General features: G+C 36.5%; 3 protein-coding genes across 8 annotated transcripts; 1 reads left to right on the forward strand and 2 right to left on the reverse strand.

Moving 5' to 3' along the window:
* Nucleotides 1-21: 21 nt before the first annotated feature.
* LOC129903348 (pentatricopeptide repeat-containing protein At1g34160) lies at nucleotides 22-2,461 on the reverse strand. Its single transcript, XM_055978883.1, has one exon. The coding sequence runs from the start codon at nucleotides 2,302-2,304 to the stop codon at nucleotides 580-582; it is 1,725 nt and encodes a 574-aa protein (XP_055834858.1). The 5' UTR covers nucleotides 2,305-2,461; the 3' UTR covers nucleotides 22-579.
* Nucleotides 2,462-3,608: 1,147 nt separating this feature from the next.
* Nucleotides 3,609-12,375, forward strand: LOC129902259 (co-chaperone protein p23-1-like). Its single transcript, XM_055977412.1, has 6 exons — nucleotides 3,609-3,763; nucleotides 11,270-11,456; nucleotides 11,529-11,688; nucleotides 11,772-11,809; nucleotides 11,906-11,957; nucleotides 12,086-12,375. Exons 1-6 carry the CDS (start codon nucleotides 3,759-3,761, stop codon nucleotides 12,196-12,198), a joined length of 555 nt encoding a protein of 184 aa, XP_055833387.1. The 5' UTR covers nucleotides 3,609-3,758; the 3' UTR covers nucleotides 12,199-12,375.
* LOC129902258 (pentatricopeptide repeat-containing protein At4g17616) lies at nucleotides 11,348-17,343 on the reverse strand. 6 transcript variants are annotated; one of them, XM_055977407.1, is made up of 5 exons: nucleotides 17,140-17,225; nucleotides 14,576-16,775; nucleotides 14,256-14,458; nucleotides 13,663-13,733; nucleotides 12,522-13,568 (listed from the first exon to the last, which is right to left on the reverse strand). In XM_055977407.1, exon 2 carries the CDS (start codon nucleotides 16,721-16,723, stop codon nucleotides 14,585-14,587), a length of 2,139 nt encoding a protein of 712 aa, XP_055833382.1. In that variant the 5' UTR covers nucleotides 16,724-16,775; nucleotides 17,140-17,225; the 3' UTR covers nucleotides 12,522-13,568; nucleotides 13,663-13,733; nucleotides 14,256-14,458; nucleotides 14,576-14,584. The 6 variants fall into 6 exon arrangements, with proteins under 6 accessions (XP_055833383.1, XP_055833382.1, XP_055833384.1 ...); XM_055977409.1 differs by having other exon boundaries at nucleotides 14,256-16,543; nucleotides 17,140-17,343; XM_055977411.1 differs by having other exon boundaries at nucleotides 14,256-16,599; nucleotides 17,140-17,227.
* Nucleotides 17,344-17,928: the final 585 nt, after the last annotated feature.

Genomic DNA, 17,928 nt, shown 5'->3' on the forward strand with positions numbered 1-17,928 from the left:
TATGAAGATTTTTATCCTTAGTTCTTCGTTGATAAACTCTCATTTGTTCGACTAGTCGTGGTGCCTGCCCTAGCACCAATCAAAGACTCAAAATGTTGCTGCTTCGCCACAACATTCCATTTGCTCAAGCAATAGAGAACAGGGTATTCGTCTTTGTTTATTGATTAGTGCATACAAGTAAAGCCAAAAGTACATTGAATCAACAGCAAAACATATGTCAAAAGTTGATTTTCTCTAAAGCTCCTCTTTTCATGACATTATATAAAACAGATTCCTCATCACAAATTTCTGCAAGAGGAACAAGCTCTTTGCTTGAGATTTTTGAAAATGAATCAATTCTCTTGTGAGAGTGACTTGGTATAATGGTAGAGTTGCTCTTTTGGTGACCTGTAGGTCTCGACTTCTACAGTGTCTGAGATGAAATGCAAAGTAATAATGCATATGACAAAGGCCCATTCTCCCCCATCTCTCAAACTTGAGGAGAACTTGGTGCACAAGGCGAGCCCTTCTCATCATATACACAGGATTTTCTGTGCTACGTCAAACTAATTTGCTTTATCCACAAAATTTAGATCAACCTCACCAGTACTCTTTACAAGAACAAGCCCCATCTTTGAATCTGTGGAAACGAGTCCTGTCCCTCACAATAATCTCCCGCTCGTATATCTTTGATATGAGCTTAATTACAACATGGCAATCCCCACATATCCTAAGATTCTTATTGACGCTAATGCATGTTCTATCAGGTGTACTAATCAAACCAAAGGCCACAGCCAGCTTCTCACTATGGTAACACAGTGCATTCTCCTTCTCCTCCGGTCCAATATCATGAAACACGTAATTAGTTTCTGCCACATACCCGTATTCCCTAATCCTTAACGAAACCTCATCAAGCTTCCAATAAATCTCATTCCACTTTGGATGGTTCTTATCACCATTCATAAACTTGTATATCGTTCCACCAACCTCAATATAGCTAAATCCAGGTACCTTCTTTACATCTTGATCTTTCATGGCCTCCCTTACTCTTCTCACATCATGCCACCTCCCTTGTGCTGCATAAAGATTGGATAGCAACACGAAATCCCCACAATGATTTGATCCCATTTCAACGAGCTTCTTGGACGCTATCTCTGCCATTTCCACATTACTGTACGTCTTGGAAGCCCCTAAGAGAGTTTGCCATAAAACCACATCAGGAACTGTAGGCATTGACTGTACAATTTTATAAGCTTCATCCAACCGCCCAGCTCTTCCCAACAAGTCCACCATACTACCATAATGCTTTACATTCTTACTCATTCCACATCTATCCATGTCATCAAACAATTTCATTCCTTCCTCCACCATTCCTGCATGGTTACAAGCACAGATTGCAGCTAAGTAACTCACACTATCTGGCTCAATCCCATCTTGGCTCATTCTTTCAAAAAGCTCAAGTGCTTGCTCTCCATCTCCATACATCGCGAGTGCCATAATCATGGTATTCCACGTGACACGAGTCCTCAAGCATTTCATCTCATTAAACACTTCATAAGCTCTTCCAACAAGACCACATTTTGCATACATATCAATAACCGCATTGCAAACATTCACTTTACAATCAAGATTCGTACTTTTGATAAATTCATGAACAAGTTCGCCTTCTTTGTTCGCCCCCAACTGCGAACAAGCAGAGAGAGCACCAAGCACAGTGACCTCATTTGGTTCCATATTATCCTCTCTCATTTTCTTAAAAAGCAGTAAAGCTTCCGTGGGTCGATTCCCTTGAGCTAAACCAGCAATTAACGCATTCCAACTCGCAATATCTCTAACACCCATTTCGTCAAACACTTTGTATGCACAATCCAAATCACCACATTTTGAGTACGCATCCAGCAAAGTTGTGCGCAACAGGACATCTGCAGCAAACCCAAATCGAATCACATGGGCATGGAGTTGTGGGGTTTCTGAACGGGCCAATGCACGGGCACAGGCTTTGAGGGTGAAAGAGCAGGTGAGAGCGTCGGGCTTACAAAGGGAATGAGACATTGAGACATAAAAAGTGAGAGCATCAATGGGGTTGTGGCTTTGGGCAAGGCCGCGAATGATAGCATTCCATTCATTTTTGTAAGGGAAAGTGATGTGGCGGAAGATATGGGCGGCGTAAGGGAAGTTTCCGGAGGAAGATACAGCGCAGAAATCCAAGAATTTGGCGCGGCAAGTGTAGAATTGAAAATTGCCGGTGATAATGAGATGGGCTTGGAGTTGTTTGAGTTTGGAGAAACAAGTGCATTTTGACAGTAACGAATCAACATAGGCCATACCACACAAATGTTGCTTGGGGGCACTTTTAAATGGAAACACTTGTAATCCGACAACCTTGATGTGATTGGTAAAGTAACGAGGTGGTCATAAATTTGAGCTATATAAATAATATCTTGTAATACAGGGTAAAATTGTATGCAATAGAGTTTGTGGTTCGATCTTGACTCCATACATAATAAAAGTTTAGGTCATTGAGTTGTCCTTTTTATTGTAGCTCCGTAAGAACTCAACGGTCATTTGGTTTAGAGACTAGTTATATTTGGATTCGTTATGATGAGATTAGTTATATTGATTTTATTTCTTAATGATAGTTTGATTGTTAAAAATAATATGTTTCTCATAAGTTCTAAGAAGAAGTTATTTGTTTACAAAAATATCGTCCACTTTATTTAGTAGCAAAAAAGGATTCGAAGGACCTCGAGGTATTTTTGTCATTTTCATTATTTTATACATAAATAATCCATCAGTAATCACAACACTATTATTTTATTTGCTGACAAATTAACTTATTCCAATATCAACTACTAATCCTGATATAATTTGCCCATCATAATAAACGACCTTAAAGAAACAAGCCCAAGAGAGCGATGACATGAAACAAGTTGGGCTTACCGCCTTTGCTCACACAAGACGTGAACTTTGGTGTGAAGTGGTTCACGAATCTTGGTGATGAAGTGGTACTTAGTTCAGTGGATCAATATTGGAAGTTGATAAGAGAAGTGGTTTTTTTTAGCAGTTGGTGGTTGTATGACTAATCATGATGCTTATGGGTGTTAATTAGGGATGGTGTTAGCTAATAAGTGTACGTAATTAGTAGTTAGTGATGATGGTAACTGACAGTAATGGCTGATAGTTATGGTGGACGATAGTAATAACTAATAATTGTGGTGAATGATGATGATAATTAGTGATATAAAATAATAAATAATAGCGGTGATTATAGATAGTGATTTATTATAGTTATAGTAATAATTACGCATGATGATAATTATAAATAGTGATTAGTAAATATATTATTGGGTGGGATAGTTAATAAGGATGGATGACAATTGATAACAATAGGTAGGTGATGGTGGTAGTGAAAAATGGGTGGACACTTACATTTTCATAGAAAAAAATTATTTTATTACAAATCTTAATTATTCATATTATAACATAAAAAAACATATTTTAATGAATAAGATTTGAAAAATCCAAATAAATAAATAAATTTAATAACTGAAATTCAAAACAAATGAGACATTTTTTGAAAAACAAAAAACAAAAGAGAAATACCTGAAATATAGCTTTCACAAAATGAAGGACCCAGAAGTATCTAGACATTTCCAGAAGCCACACTCCTTACCCCTCCATATATATACACATCAACTGCCATTTGTATAAATTTTTTAGACGCAGTGTTGTATACACACAAATATCTCTCAATTTCCCCTTTCTGTATTACTATAATCATGAGGTATGTTCTTCAATCTCTGTTTTAATATGTCTATTTTATCTGTTGTGTTATGAGTCGTTTGTGGTCTTCTCAATTTTTCTGTCGAAATGGTTGAATTAAACCCTAAAATTTTAGAGTTCTGAACCTCGCTCTAGCTGGCGGATTTAGCCTGGTGTTGGAATTTTACGAAAAGGAATTTTTTTTATTCGAGTTTTACATACGGATTTAGTGCGAGGGCGGAGTCAGGGAGGGTCAAGAGGATTTATTTTGACAGAAATTATGAGGTTTAAACATGTATGCTTAAATTTTATTTTTTTATGTATTTACTATACTAGATCTTTGTATGTTTACTTCTTCACGCAGACCAAGAATTAAGAATTATTTTCACTAAGGTGCTTTAAAAATTAAAAATGTAGTTGCTCTTGCCAATATACATTCCCCAGCTTTCTATTAACCTTACTCATAAAGTTATGATCGTTCTAAGAGTAGGCATGGAGAGCCTAGGCCGTGTTAGTAAACTGTATTGAAAACAAATGATGAAACAATAACAATAAATTTTAAAATATAAAACAGAATTAGAACAGAAACTGAAAATAATAACAGTGTCTGAAAAAATTATGTAAAAAAAATAAATTGAGCCCACTGAATGCATAGTGTGTACTTAAGGAAATTATTCCCCTCAATGTACTTAAGGTTTTGGAATCTTTCCTCCCAGAATAGAACGATTTACTCACCAGAATAGCGGTACAATAAATTATGGTGACTGCGAACCACTCGAATGCAGTATATCACACGAGTTTTTAAGAAGTGCAGAAAAGAAGAAGAGGAAGATGTCTATCAGAAAAATTCGTAAGGAACATTCTGAGGATCAACAGATATATATAGGCTGTTAGTAGCTTTTAAGAAAAAGTATCTGTTGGGAAAATGTTTGCCTGTTGGAAAAAGGTTTGCAACTTTTTGGACAAGGTTGCAACCTTTCAGAAAAATTTCGTTGGAAAAATGGAGGGAAATATTTTAAATTAATCCAGGAAAGAAAGAAACGGGTTGGGTCACAGGTCATAATTTTTAATTAATTAATTAAATAAATAAATAATTTTAATTAATTAAAAAATTAAAGAAAATTTGGTTCAAAAAAATTATCAATCAATTGACCAAATCCGAAGCCGAAGCCGAGCCGAGCGAGCGGCGACGACGGTGCGAGGGAAGGCCCTCTTCTTAACCCTTTAGCAACATGAAGGAGTGCTTCTACTTTTAAATAAGAGACTTTTTCTTTCCACCACCTATGTGGGACAAATGCTATTTCATAAAGCAAGAGAGAACAAATCATTTTTTCATCCACTTCTTTTTCCTCCATTTCCTATTCAACCTATCAATTAAACCCAATAATTCCCACATGAATGGGGAATGGCTATAAGATAAAGGAATGCACAGATAAGTGTGTGATATACAAGCGAAGATTAATTGCATCTGGATAAGTAGGTTTTTCTTTGAACTTTCCATAGTAAACTTATATAGGATATACTCGATCAATCGGTAGATGCGATATCTTTGAACCGTCGAACTTTGTTATATAACTAGACAACATAAGTCACACAATTAACCCTCAACCATCTATGGTTCTCACGGTTGTGTTCGTTTCAGCTATGAACACCGCCTGATTTCGTGAATGCATAGAGAATGGGCTTTTACCGTCATTCCCTTTGAAGCGGCTTATACTTCACACTCACATAGGTGATTTCTAAACGTGTAGTCTTATAGACACACTATCTAGACTTAGATAATCATTGAAAAAAACTTTAATGCTTTATTAACTCATTAAAAAGCCTTAAGGTTTTATCCTTGTTTCTGAACATTGTCATCATCAGGAGAATAGGTTGAGTTATTTGACAATGTTGAACCGCCATTCATAACGTTGTTTGATCTCTTTGAACCTAGTTCTTGGGATCTCCAGTCTACTAGGTAGAGTTACCGCCATGATGACTTGTCCTAGGCCTTAACCCTATTTCCTTCGATTATCTTCAACCGCCTCTCTAGATAGGCCTTTTGTTAGTGGATCCGATACGTTATCTCTTGACTTTACGTAGTCAATAGTGATAACCCCACTAAAGAGTAGTTTTCTAACAGTATTGTGTCGCCGTCGAATGTGACAGAATTTTCTGTTATACATAACGCTTCCTGCCCTACCTATTGCCGCTTGGCTATCACAATGTATACATATAGGTGCCAAAGGTTTGGGCCAAAATGGAATATCTTTCAAGAAAATTCGGAGCCATTCAGCTTCTTCACCGGCCTTGTCTAAAGCTAGAGCGGGCGATGCATGTCTGTTTTGATGATTTTCAAGACACTGCTCCTCCGCCAACGGTGAAAACATATTCACTCGTGGATTTAACTTCAGATGATCTGGTGATCCAGCTTGCATCACTATATTCCTCAATTACTGCGGGATATTTATTATAATGCAAAGCATAGTTTTGGGTGTGTTTTAAATATCCCAAGACTCGTTTCATTGCCATCCAATGAGTTTGATTAGGATTACTCGCGAATCAGTTTGCTAATAGCACATGCTATATCTGGTCGTGTACAATTCATAATATACATTAAACTTCCCAAACTCGTGCATAATCCAATTGTGAGTCACTTTCACCTTCATTCTTTTGAAGTGCAAAACTTACATCAATTGGAGTTTTTGCAACATTGAAATTTAAATATTTGAACTTATCAAGTATTTTTTCAATATAATGTGACTGTGATAATGCTAGACCTTGTGGAGTTTTATGGATTCTAATTCCTAAGATCAAATCAACAACCCCTAAATATTTCATGTCAAATTTGCTAGCAAGCATACGCTTCGTAGCATTCACATCGGCAATATCTCTACTCATTATCAACATGTCATCAACATATAAACAAACAACGACTTCATGATTTAGAGTATTTTTAATGTAAACACATTTGTCATACTCATTAATTTTAAATCTATTTGTCAATATTGTTTGGTCAAATTTCGCATGCCATTGTTTAAGTGGTTGTTTAAGTCCATAAAGTGACTTAACAAGTTTGCACACTTTCCTTTCTTTATCAGGAACTACGAAACCCTCAGGTTGTTCTATGTAAATTTCTTCCTCTAATTCTCCGTTTAAGAAAGCCGTCTTGACATCTATTTGATGGATTTCAAGACTATATACAGATGCTAGTGCCACTAACACCCGAATAGATGTTATCCTTGTTACCGACGAATATGTGTCAAAGTAATCAAGGCCTTCTTTCTGTCTATATCTTTTGACCACAAGTCTTGCCTTATATTTGTCAATAGTGTCATCAGCTTTCATTTTTCTTTTAAAAATCCATTTTGATCCTAAAGGTTTATTTCTGGGAGGAAGATCTACCAATTCCTATGTATGGTTATTCAAAATTGATTGAATCTCACTATTGACTGTCTCTTTCCAAAATGCTGAATCAGAAAAAAACATTGCTGGTTTAAATGTTTGAGGCTCATTTTCAAGCAAGAATGTCACAAAATCTGGTCCAAAGGAAGTAGATATCCTTCGACGTTTGTTATGTCTTGGATCTTCTTCGGTAGATTTACTTTCCTTTGGTTCTTGCAGTCGTTTAGATCGTTCACTTGAGGACTCACATTCTGTTTTATACGAATAAATGTTTTCAAAGAATTCAACATTATCTGATTCAATTGCCATATTAATATGAATTTCGGGATTGTCCGATTTGTGAATCAAAAATTGACAAGCTTTGTTATTTGTAGCATAGCCAGTAAAAATACAATCCACGGTCTTTGGTTCGATTTTTACCCTTTTTGGCAAAGGAACTTGGACTTTTGCTAAACACCCACACTTTGAAATATTTCAAGTTGGGTTTTCTTCCTTTCCATAGTTCATATGGAATAGATTGTGTTTTGCTGTGGGACACCTTGTTGAGTATTCGATTAGCTGTAAGGATAGCTATCCCCCACAAGTTTTGTGGTAAATCGGAACTTATTAATAAAGCATTCATCATTTCTTTTAATGTTCAATTTTTTTTTCCGCAATTCCATTTGATTGTGGTGTGTAGGGGGCAGTAGTTTGATGAATAATTCCATATTTAAACATATCTCTGCAAAAAGAGATTCGTACCCCTATCACTTCTAATCATTTTTATCTTTTTTTTTCAATTGATTTTCTACTTCGTTCTTGTATTGCTTAAATGCATCAATTGCTTCATCCTTACTATTAAGCAAATACACATAATAATATCGAGTGCAATTGTCAATAAAAGTTATAAAATATTTTTTTCCACCACGTGTTGGTGTTGACTTCATATCACAAATATCTGTGTGAATCAATTTTAAGGGACTAGAATTATTTTCAATAGATTTATAAGGATGATTAGCATGCTTAGATTCAACACATACTTGACATTTTTATTTATTGCACTCAAAGTTAGGCAATACATTTAAGTTAATCAGTTTTCGCAAGGTTTTATGATTGACATGTCCTAAACGTGAATGCTATAAATTATTCGAATCAAATAAGTAAGAAGAAGCTTGAACTTTATTATCATCAACAACTATTACATTTAGTTTGAAAAGATTTTCAGTGAGGTAGCCTTTTCCTAAATACATTTCATTCTTACTGACAACTACTTTGTCTGAAACTAGAACACACTTGAATCCATTCTTGATAAGAAGATCGGAAGAAACCAATTCTTTCGCATTTCTGGAACATGATAAACTTTGTTTAGCGTCAGCATCTTGCTGGATGTCATTTTCAGAAATACTCTACCATATTCTTCAACCTTAGCCGTTGCAAAATTTCTCATATAGATAGTCGCATCAGGTGCAATAGGGGAATAAGTAGCGAAGGCTTCACGGACTGCACAAACATGCGACATAGCTCCTGAATCAAGCCATCATTCTTTGGGATTTCCACCAGGTTACATTCCGATAGCATTGCACACAGATCATCCATGCCTTCTTTATTCTCCACCATATTGGCTTGTCCCTTTCCCTTGTCCTTTTTCGGGAGACGACAATCTGGGACTTTGTGGCCAGCTTTTCCACAATTGTAACAATTGCCCTTGAACTTTTTCTTGTTTTACTCCTTATTCATTCCAAAATGTTTCTTCCTTTTCTTATTCTTTGGAGCAGCATCTTCAACAATGTTCGCTCCCATAATCATAGAATTTTCACGCGACTTCTTTTCGGCTGTTTTGTTATCTTCCTCAAACTTGAGATGAATCACAAGATCTTTCAACTTCATTTTCTTGCGTTTGTGCTTTAGATAATTTTTGAAATCTCTCCACGAAGCAGACAACTTTTCTATCATTGTAGCCACTTGAAATGCTTCATTAACCACCATGCCTTCAACAATAAGGTCATGAAAAATAAGTTGAAGTTCTTGAACTTGGGTTCCAACGGTTCTGCTATCTATCATTTTATAATCTAGAAACTTGGCAACCACAAATTTTTTCAAGCATGCGTCTTCAGTCTTATACTTCTTCTCAAGTGCATCCCACGGTTCTTTAGGAGTTTTCATAGCACTGTAGACATTGTACAAATCATTATTCAAAGCACTTAGGATGTAACCCTTGCATAGAAAATTTGCATGTGTCCATGCCTCAGTAATCATAATTTTTTCATTGGCCAGCATATCAGTAGCAGGCACAGGAGGGTCTTCGTTGGTGAACTTCTGCATACCAAAAGTGGTAAGCCAAAAGAACACCATTTTCTATCATCCTTTGAAGTTGGCTCCGAAATTTTTTTCCGATTTTTCCGTCGATGGCATAGCAGTGCGGCTTGTTGCAGCAACAGTAACAGAAGTAGTAGCAGTTTCACTTGCCATTTCTTTTCACTGTTGAGAAAATGTTTGCAACTTTTCGGACAAGGTTGCAACCTTTCAGAAAAATTTCGTTGGAAAAACGGAGGAAAATATTTTAAATTAATCCGGAAAAGAAAGAAACAGGTCGGTTCATGGGTCAGAATTTTCAATTAATTAATTAAATAAATAAATAATATTAATTAATTAAAAAATTAAAGAAAATTTGGTCCAAAAAGATTATCAATTGACCAAATCCAAATCCGAAGCCGAGCCGAGCGAGCGACAACGGCGGCGGCGAGAGGGGAGACCCTCTTCTTGACCTTTTAGCAACATGAAGGAGTGCTTCTACTTTTAAGTAAGAGACTTTTTCTTTCCACCACCTATGTGGACAAGTGTTTATTTCATAAAGTGAGAGAGAACAAATCATTTTTCCCTCCACTTCTTTTCTCTCCATTTCCCATTCAACCTATCAATTAAATCCAACAAGCCGTAAACAACTAACCATCCTACTGTAAAAGTTGGATAGGTTTGATCTATACTCATTAGTCTAGAACCATCTAATAAGTTTATCGAGTTGTTCCAAATGTCTCTGTAAACCATTGATTCAAGGCCTAGTTGAATTACGGGTACTTTTCACTAGTCTTTATTTCCCTTCTCATCTTGAGATTTAAACTTGGAACTTCGAGGTGAATTTTAAACTCTTAAATCACTAAATAAACCTTTAATTTTATGTTTAGGAGGTTCAAAATATAGATATATATACATACAAAAAAAAAATTATAAAAATACGAACCCTCTGGATCCACCCATGCTCTTCTATATTGGAACCCTTTAGTGTGCTTGTCTCTTGAACCAGGGACAGAGCTATGTAGGGCCAAGAGGGTTCATCCAAACCCCCCTCCGACAAAAAAATAGTATTTGAATCTTATGATAGTATTTAGTATGCTTGTCCCTTGAACTAGGGGCAGAGCCAGGTAGGGCCAAGAGAGTTTATCTAAGGTTCAAACCCCCCTTTGATAGAAAATTATACGATTTGTATATAGGTGATGGAACTCTTTTGAATTCTTCCTGTGTTTGCTTTTACGTATTTTGAAATTCCTTAGTGAAAATTCCAGCTCCACCACTGTGTTGAACTTGGTTTGATGTGGTTCTTGGTTCAGAATAAATAAATTTTTTCTTCTGCATTTAGCCATATAGCAATTCGGGACCTGCTATAACGAGTCAACTTCCAATTTCTTACATCTTGAATATAGTGGGATAGTTTGATGCAGACAAAAATGACAAAGGACATAGTTAAACATATGATGAATCACAGAGAAAAAACTCCACCACTGTGTTGAACTTGGTTTGATGTGGTTCTTGGTTCAGAATAAATAAATTTTTTCTTCTGCATTTAGCCATATAGCAATTCGGGACCTGCTATAACGAGTCAACTTCCAATTTCTTACATCTTGAATATAGTGGGATAGTTTGATGCAGACAAAAATGACAAAGGACATAGTTAAACATATGATGAATCACAGAGAAAAAAATAGTGATAATTTGTTTTCTTATCTCCTTAAAATTTCTTGTTTCGAAATACATTTTGTGACTTCTAGATTGGCTTTTTATAACTAGAGACATCCTGCTACTTGTCTCTACCTGGTTTTATCTTTGATTATGGCTGTGATTTTATGATTTAGTTGATGCCCATTTGTTTTCTGCTTCTCTATCTCAGCCGACATCCTACTGTCAAGTGGGCCCAGAGATCTGATAAGTTGTTTATCACAGTCGAGTTGCCGGATGCCAAGAATGTGAAGCTGAAACTGGAACCAGAAGGAAAATTCTTCTTTTCTGCAACTGCACGAGCTGATAATGTACCATATGAAGTGGATCTCGATCTATTCGATAAAATCAAAGTTGATGTAAGTGAATTTCCTTCAGTTCGCTTCATCTGCGAGAATCGATGTTAGTTTTACTGTTGAATGATCATTCAGGAGAGCAAAAGTAGTAGTACTTCTAGAAATATCATGTATCTAGTGAAGAAGGCAGAAGACAAATGGTGGAGCAGACTGATAAAGCAGGCAGGTTTACGTCCGGTGTTTTTGAAAGTTGACTGGGACAAATGGGTTGATGAAGACGAAGAAGATGGCAAACGTAAGTATAATGTTACCAGCAATATCTTTAGTGTTGATATTAACCACTTGGTATATTTGCTAACCATGATGCTAATATTTCAGTTGGGCCGGATATGGATTTCGGTGACATGGACTTTTCGGTAAGCGGCTCTAGAGATGTTTAATTGGCAATGGTGTTTATTTGCGTCTATATTTATGCTGAAGTTTTAACATTATCCCTTCTGTTATTCTCTCAGAAACTCAACATGGGAGAAGGTCCTAGCGATTTTGATGCTGATGTGCCTGAGGGTAAGTCTGCTTTGCTTCTGCGGCAACTGAGCAATTGCTGATATTCTCAGCTTCAAATGTCTGCTTTCAACTTGATCGGAAAGTTGTGATTTGCATCCTTGTCTAATATAAGTTTATCGTTTCTGCAGGAGACGATGATGGCAGTGACACTGAAGAAGTTGAGGAGGAAGAAGATTCTGCACATAGTGAACCTAAGGCAGCAGTGCCTCCAGGCGCCGAACCCAAAGCAAAAGCTTTATGATTTTGTAACATTTGAACACTTATAACTGCTTGAGGTTTAGTGTAGAGAACGGAACAAAATAAAGTTGGGTCGAATGAATAAATGGATAGGGCTCTGGCTGAATATTTTATGTATCGTGAACGACTAGTTGTGGTTAGAGCTATAGAGCAGGAAATGTTTGATGATCAGTTCATGATATATCTGAAGGATCTCTAAGTGTTGGTGTGGTCCTTGAATTTTATAATCATGTACTCAGCTTGCATCATCAGTCTGAATTGTCCAACGTAATCTGCTCTGTATCTTCTGAAGGATTGTGTTTCAAAACGAAAATCATTTGAAGTTGACTGGAAATTAGTCTCTGTTTTTGCTTGTTTCTTTTTCTCAAATACTCGTGAGAGTTTGAAAAGAAGAAAAAGCTTTGTTCTGGTATTAGTTTGGATGAATAAAAAGATATATAAATTCGAGCGCAAGTGGTTCACCTCCTACTACATCTGTAGACTAAATAAACTTGGTGATTGCAAAAGGTTGTAGAAGAAGGGGTGACTACGATCTACTTGTACTTGGTAGGTTAGGCCTAACCTACTAAGTAAAATAAAATATCAAAACTTATAAAATAAACTACGAAAGCTTCCATCGCACCTTTTATTCTAAATCTTTGAATCAAGACCCTAACATAGAAAACAATGAGCAAGCGAAAAGATAGGCTAGGTGTAGTAGTCACTTCAGAGGAAGTTTCTCTAGAGAAGAGAGGATAGCCAGAATTGTATGAAATGACAGGAACTCGTCTTCCCAAACAAAGCACTTTGGCTCAGGAGCTACACTACAAAGCCTCAGCTTTGGGAATAAGAAGACACTCAGGAAAAAACTAACAAGAAAAATATATCTTATGACAGGTGGGAAAACTGGTTTTGCATATTGGTCTGTGCGTTACGTACTTAAAACTTGGATAACTAATATAACGACTACTACAGATATAGAACTATGTAATACTAGCTAGTGCAACTTCAGTTTGCACAATGACGTATGGAAATCTCTGTATCATTATAAAGAAAAAATTACTTTTGAAATAACAAAGCAAATCTTTGTATCATCATATGACCTATCACAGTCTCTGCATTTTCATAGTACAAATTCACTTTTTTTTAACACTATAACAACACTTGCACCGAGTCCAACTAAACAACTACTTGTAATAAAACACTGTCGATTGTCCACTTCTTTTTTCGGATGAAGTTTTTCCATTTCTCACCCCTTCTTTTGCTCCTTTCTCCTTGATCTTTTCAGTAAATCATTGGTACTTGCTTTAGTAGGCCTAGGTCCTTTTTCCCAGAAATAGGGGGTGGTTTTCATGTAGGCGCAAGTCACGTGCTCAAACCTTGGAGTAGACAAGCCTAGTATTTAAGTAGAGAAAGGTTGATGCATAAGCCAGAAAAAGATCTCAAACATAAAAAAGCTCTTTCAAGATCAATTGGCACTGAAACTCACACTGACTTAGTTGCAACAAGGGAAGAATGTGGGAGACTCTATCTTTTCAGTGTTCCGTCTGCAAATTGGAACTGATGGGGAAAAGTGAGAAGAGGTAAGAGAACAAAGATAGAAGTACAAACATCATTAGCCAAAGGCTTCTAATAATCACCATGGAACACGGGTAGACACAGTTCCATCAGAAAGTATATAGGTCATCCAACGATCTCCAAAATAATTGTTGGTATACAGGAGACCCCAACTAATAGCCATCTCATTCTAATCCAAGAGAACAAGAAATATTCCATGCAATTCACTAAAACCTAGAATGAAATTTATGAGTAAAGTTCCCAAGTGCAATGAGATCCCTTCTTTCATCACCTATAAATGAAGATGTATTCTCACAGAATGCTCTTGTTTTATTAGTACATATGATCCGAAAGATGGTCAAGGGTCAAGGATATCAAAACCAAAAACAGTACCTTCTATAGGGAAACTTTCTTTGCAAATAAGGAACTAGGAGAACTGAATATCAGCTAAAAACATACAAATATCTGAACATAGTGATGAGAATGAACAGATAGAGAGAGGCAGGTGGTTCTGGCTAAACATACCTAGTGGTCCAATATCTCCTTTGCAACTTTTTTCAGCTCCATGACAGGTAGCTACAGGCGTGGAGTAGACACTGGAGCCATGAATAATTTTCAATTTCCATGCATGTCGGAGTATCAATTCCGGCTCAAAGAGCTAGCTACTCAAGACTGACAAGGAGCAGAAAATCACATCTGGAGTGCCAATCAGAACACAATTTCCTGATCTTTTAAATTTTATCAGCAGGGCAGCAGGGGTCAGTTAGGCATGTAAATAAAGGAAAGAGGATATGGAAATAACATGCATGGTCATTCCTTCAATCAGAGGGAATATTTTTTGATACCTGAAAGAATTAATCCAGGCCAACCCACTTCCTAAAGTGCCTAACATGCTCAATCCTCTGAATTTGTCCGTCATTCTTAGCGTCAGATACTTTTATCCTTAGGTAAAGACCCTTGTGATATTTCAAGAACTCACGTCTATACATCCACTTGTCCAAATACATGCCATTATCTTTCATCAAACCAATAGTCTCCATCACCCTATGAAAATAACCGCCTCGAAGAAAATTCAACAGCAAGAACTCGTATAAATTCCTGGTATTCAAGTCTTTACAACTTCCCATGTTCCTTTTAATATCTCCCCACAAGATTGTAATTTCACGATACATACCTAAAGAAGAATACCCATTAAGCAGATTCATGAAAGTTGACACTGTAGGATGGATCTTCATTGCCTGCATTTTTCGATAAGCCCTTACGGCATCTTCAACCATGTGAGCCTTCATAAAAAAGTAGATAGAAAAATTTAAATCATACATCATAAAATAAGCCTCATTTTCTTCTGCTCTCATTTCTTCAGCAATATGGTAAGCCAGCTCCCCTTTCGCCAGAGAGCCTAATTCTTTCAGCTTATTCTTTCTTTCATTTTCCAGTTCACACACAGATGCAGGAGCTAACAATGGATCAGATGCATTTATGACCACACCTGATTTTCTTAATTGCTTTAGTAGTGCCTCTGCCTCCCTTAGCTTATTTTTGTTGCAATATGCAGTCAGCAGAGATATGTATGAATTAGTGTCCAGCGGATTTCCTTCAGAATCCAAATCATCCAAAATATCATGAGCAGTTTCAAACCAACCCATGCAAATGCAAGCAGCAACCACAACAGAGCACATTCTACTAGATTCAACTGAGCCCTTCTTCTGGATACTACAGAGAAGCTTTGACAGCTCATTAATTCTCCCACCCCTCTTGTACTGTATAATAAGCCTGGCCAATGCTCTGTTGCTAAGGACAAGTTTCCCATTCTTATACATAACAAGCACCTGATTCCGTCCCACATTGAAAACAGAATCCCTTGATATTAAATGAGGAAAAAGTCGTAATTTCAATCCTGTTCTCAGATTATCAGAGCCAATAGCAACAAGGCACGGTTTAGGTGGTTGTGTTTCATCTCCGTGCTCGTGATGGGACACTTGAAATCCATAAATATCTTGTACAAGATCAGAAGCAGCATCAATATCATTAAACTTGAAATGTAAACTCAGGAGACTTTCATAGAATTGCTGATAGTGGGAAACCAATGGAGCTGAAACCTGATCTATATGTTTCTTAAATTTCTTTAATTCATCCCGCATACCATTCATCTCATGGATCAAGGAAATAATTGAAATACTATGAGCATCAGCTGCAACTCCAACTTGGGCCATTAACTCGATAATCTGATGGCCTTTACTGGATGATCCAAATCTTGCACAAGCATCAAGAACAAGATTAAAAAGAAGTGTATTATGTTTATTTAACTCAGTGCAAGTGGATTTCTTTGTGGCTAATTGTTGAGAGCTGCCATACATCTCAATCAAAATGTTTGATGACACAATCATTCCAGTATCAGTCTTCACCATGTGAAATATTATCATCCCTAGCATGTCAATAGGTGGGAGATTTCCTTTGTCCAACATCAGTCTGAGAATTGATGATGCTTGAACGGGCATTTGAGCTCTAGCCAACGATAGGCAGAGCTTGGTCATTAACTCTGTGCGTAGCAACTCCCTTTTCTCTTTCAAAATAGATCCTGCCATATTGCATGCCTTTTTAAGCCATCCAGGATCAGATGAGTACGACAACTCAGTGAGAAGCTTATCTACAAGTAAGGGGTCAGGAAAACCGTAAAGACGTTTGAAATCCTTGTAGGTTTCCCAAGCCTCTTCCAAGTTGTGATTCCTCAATGCACTTTCAAGCTTTCCCAGCAAAACAATGTCAGATGACACACCCCAAGATAATGTCTCTGGCTCTCTACTGGAACAGAACTGTCGAGAAAACATCACACCTCCTGGTTTATAGTTTTCATATGAAATTGAGGAATCTGTGGACACACATGTGCTATTGCAGGTCAATCTGATGGCATTTGAAGCGACAGCAAGAATAGAAGAGTAGCTTTTTCTGAAGACAAAGCAAACTGCGATAGCTTTTCTTAAGGAGCATGCCATAAAGATAACACTATCCAGAAAACCACGAGTAATACTATTATGACATTATATCCTGGAAATAATAGAACATTATACTAAAATCTGCACAAACCCACCCATAAATGCCAAAGAATGAGGAAGGAAAAATAGTGCAATAGCCTCAAAACTAAATTCACCACTAAACTATATGACAAACCAATTGCTTAAAACTTTTGGAGAGTCTGAGCAATATAGCTTAAAACTATATAACAAGCAGCGAAAATGCTTTTCTTACTATTTCGGAAAATTGACTGATATGGAAAGCAAATAATTATGTAAAAAAATAATGAAAGAGAACAATTACAAATGCATTGCAGCACAGTTCACAATTAGTATTTCAAAACAAGAAATTATTGGTTTAGGGTTTACAGAAAAGAGAGTGCAACAAGGAAACTAACAGCTCTAAGTTCGCTTCGAACGGAGGTTGGCCGTAGAAACAGCGGTTGTTCGGAAATTGGATTCCGGTTGTGTTTTTCTACTTTGCTGGACGGGCCAGGTGCACAAATAGCCATTGCCGGCTATAAGTTAAGCTATCTCTACTTTCTTCTATCTTCAAACCGGATGTTTTCGGGCCTAAAAACAATGGGCTGCATTAACTGGAAATTATTTGCTTCAACTATAACAAGAATAGTGTTACGAGTCTATATTACAAAAATTTCTTAAATGTGGTGGAATTCAGATACAACCCAAAAATATCTTGATAATATCGCGTCTAAATTTTGGATACATCCTTCAACGTTCCGATATATCACGTCTCTGTTTCGAATACATCACTCAGCGTTCCAGTACATCACATATGTCCCAATACATCACGTAAAGTTATGTATCATATCGATATATCACGTAAAGTGATGTATCATATCGATACATCACGTAAAGTAATATATTCGACAGATACATCGCGTAAAATGATGTATTTGAGAATAGGAGAATAATAAATTTTGTATATTTTTTTTCAAATGGTAGAAAATTTTAAAAAATATGGTAAAATAAGTTGTATATTTAGATAATTTTTTCTATAATGTAAGTTCTTTCTTTTTCTTTTTCTTTTTCTCTTTTTTGAAATTTCATAAACAACTAATTAAGACTAGAAAAATACTCAGGCTCCTTAGCTAATATTTTTCTAATTATAAATCGTAGTTACAATTTGATTAGCCACCAAATTTAGTAATTGTATTTTTTGCATA

The sequence above is a fragment of the Solanum dulcamara genome, chromosome 9, assembly GCF_947179165.1.
Source record: "Solanum dulcamara chromosome 9, daSolDulc1.2, whole genome shotgun sequence".
Classification (NCBI taxonomy): Eukaryota; Viridiplantae; Streptophyta; class Magnoliopsida; order Solanales; family Solanaceae; genus Solanum; species Solanum dulcamara.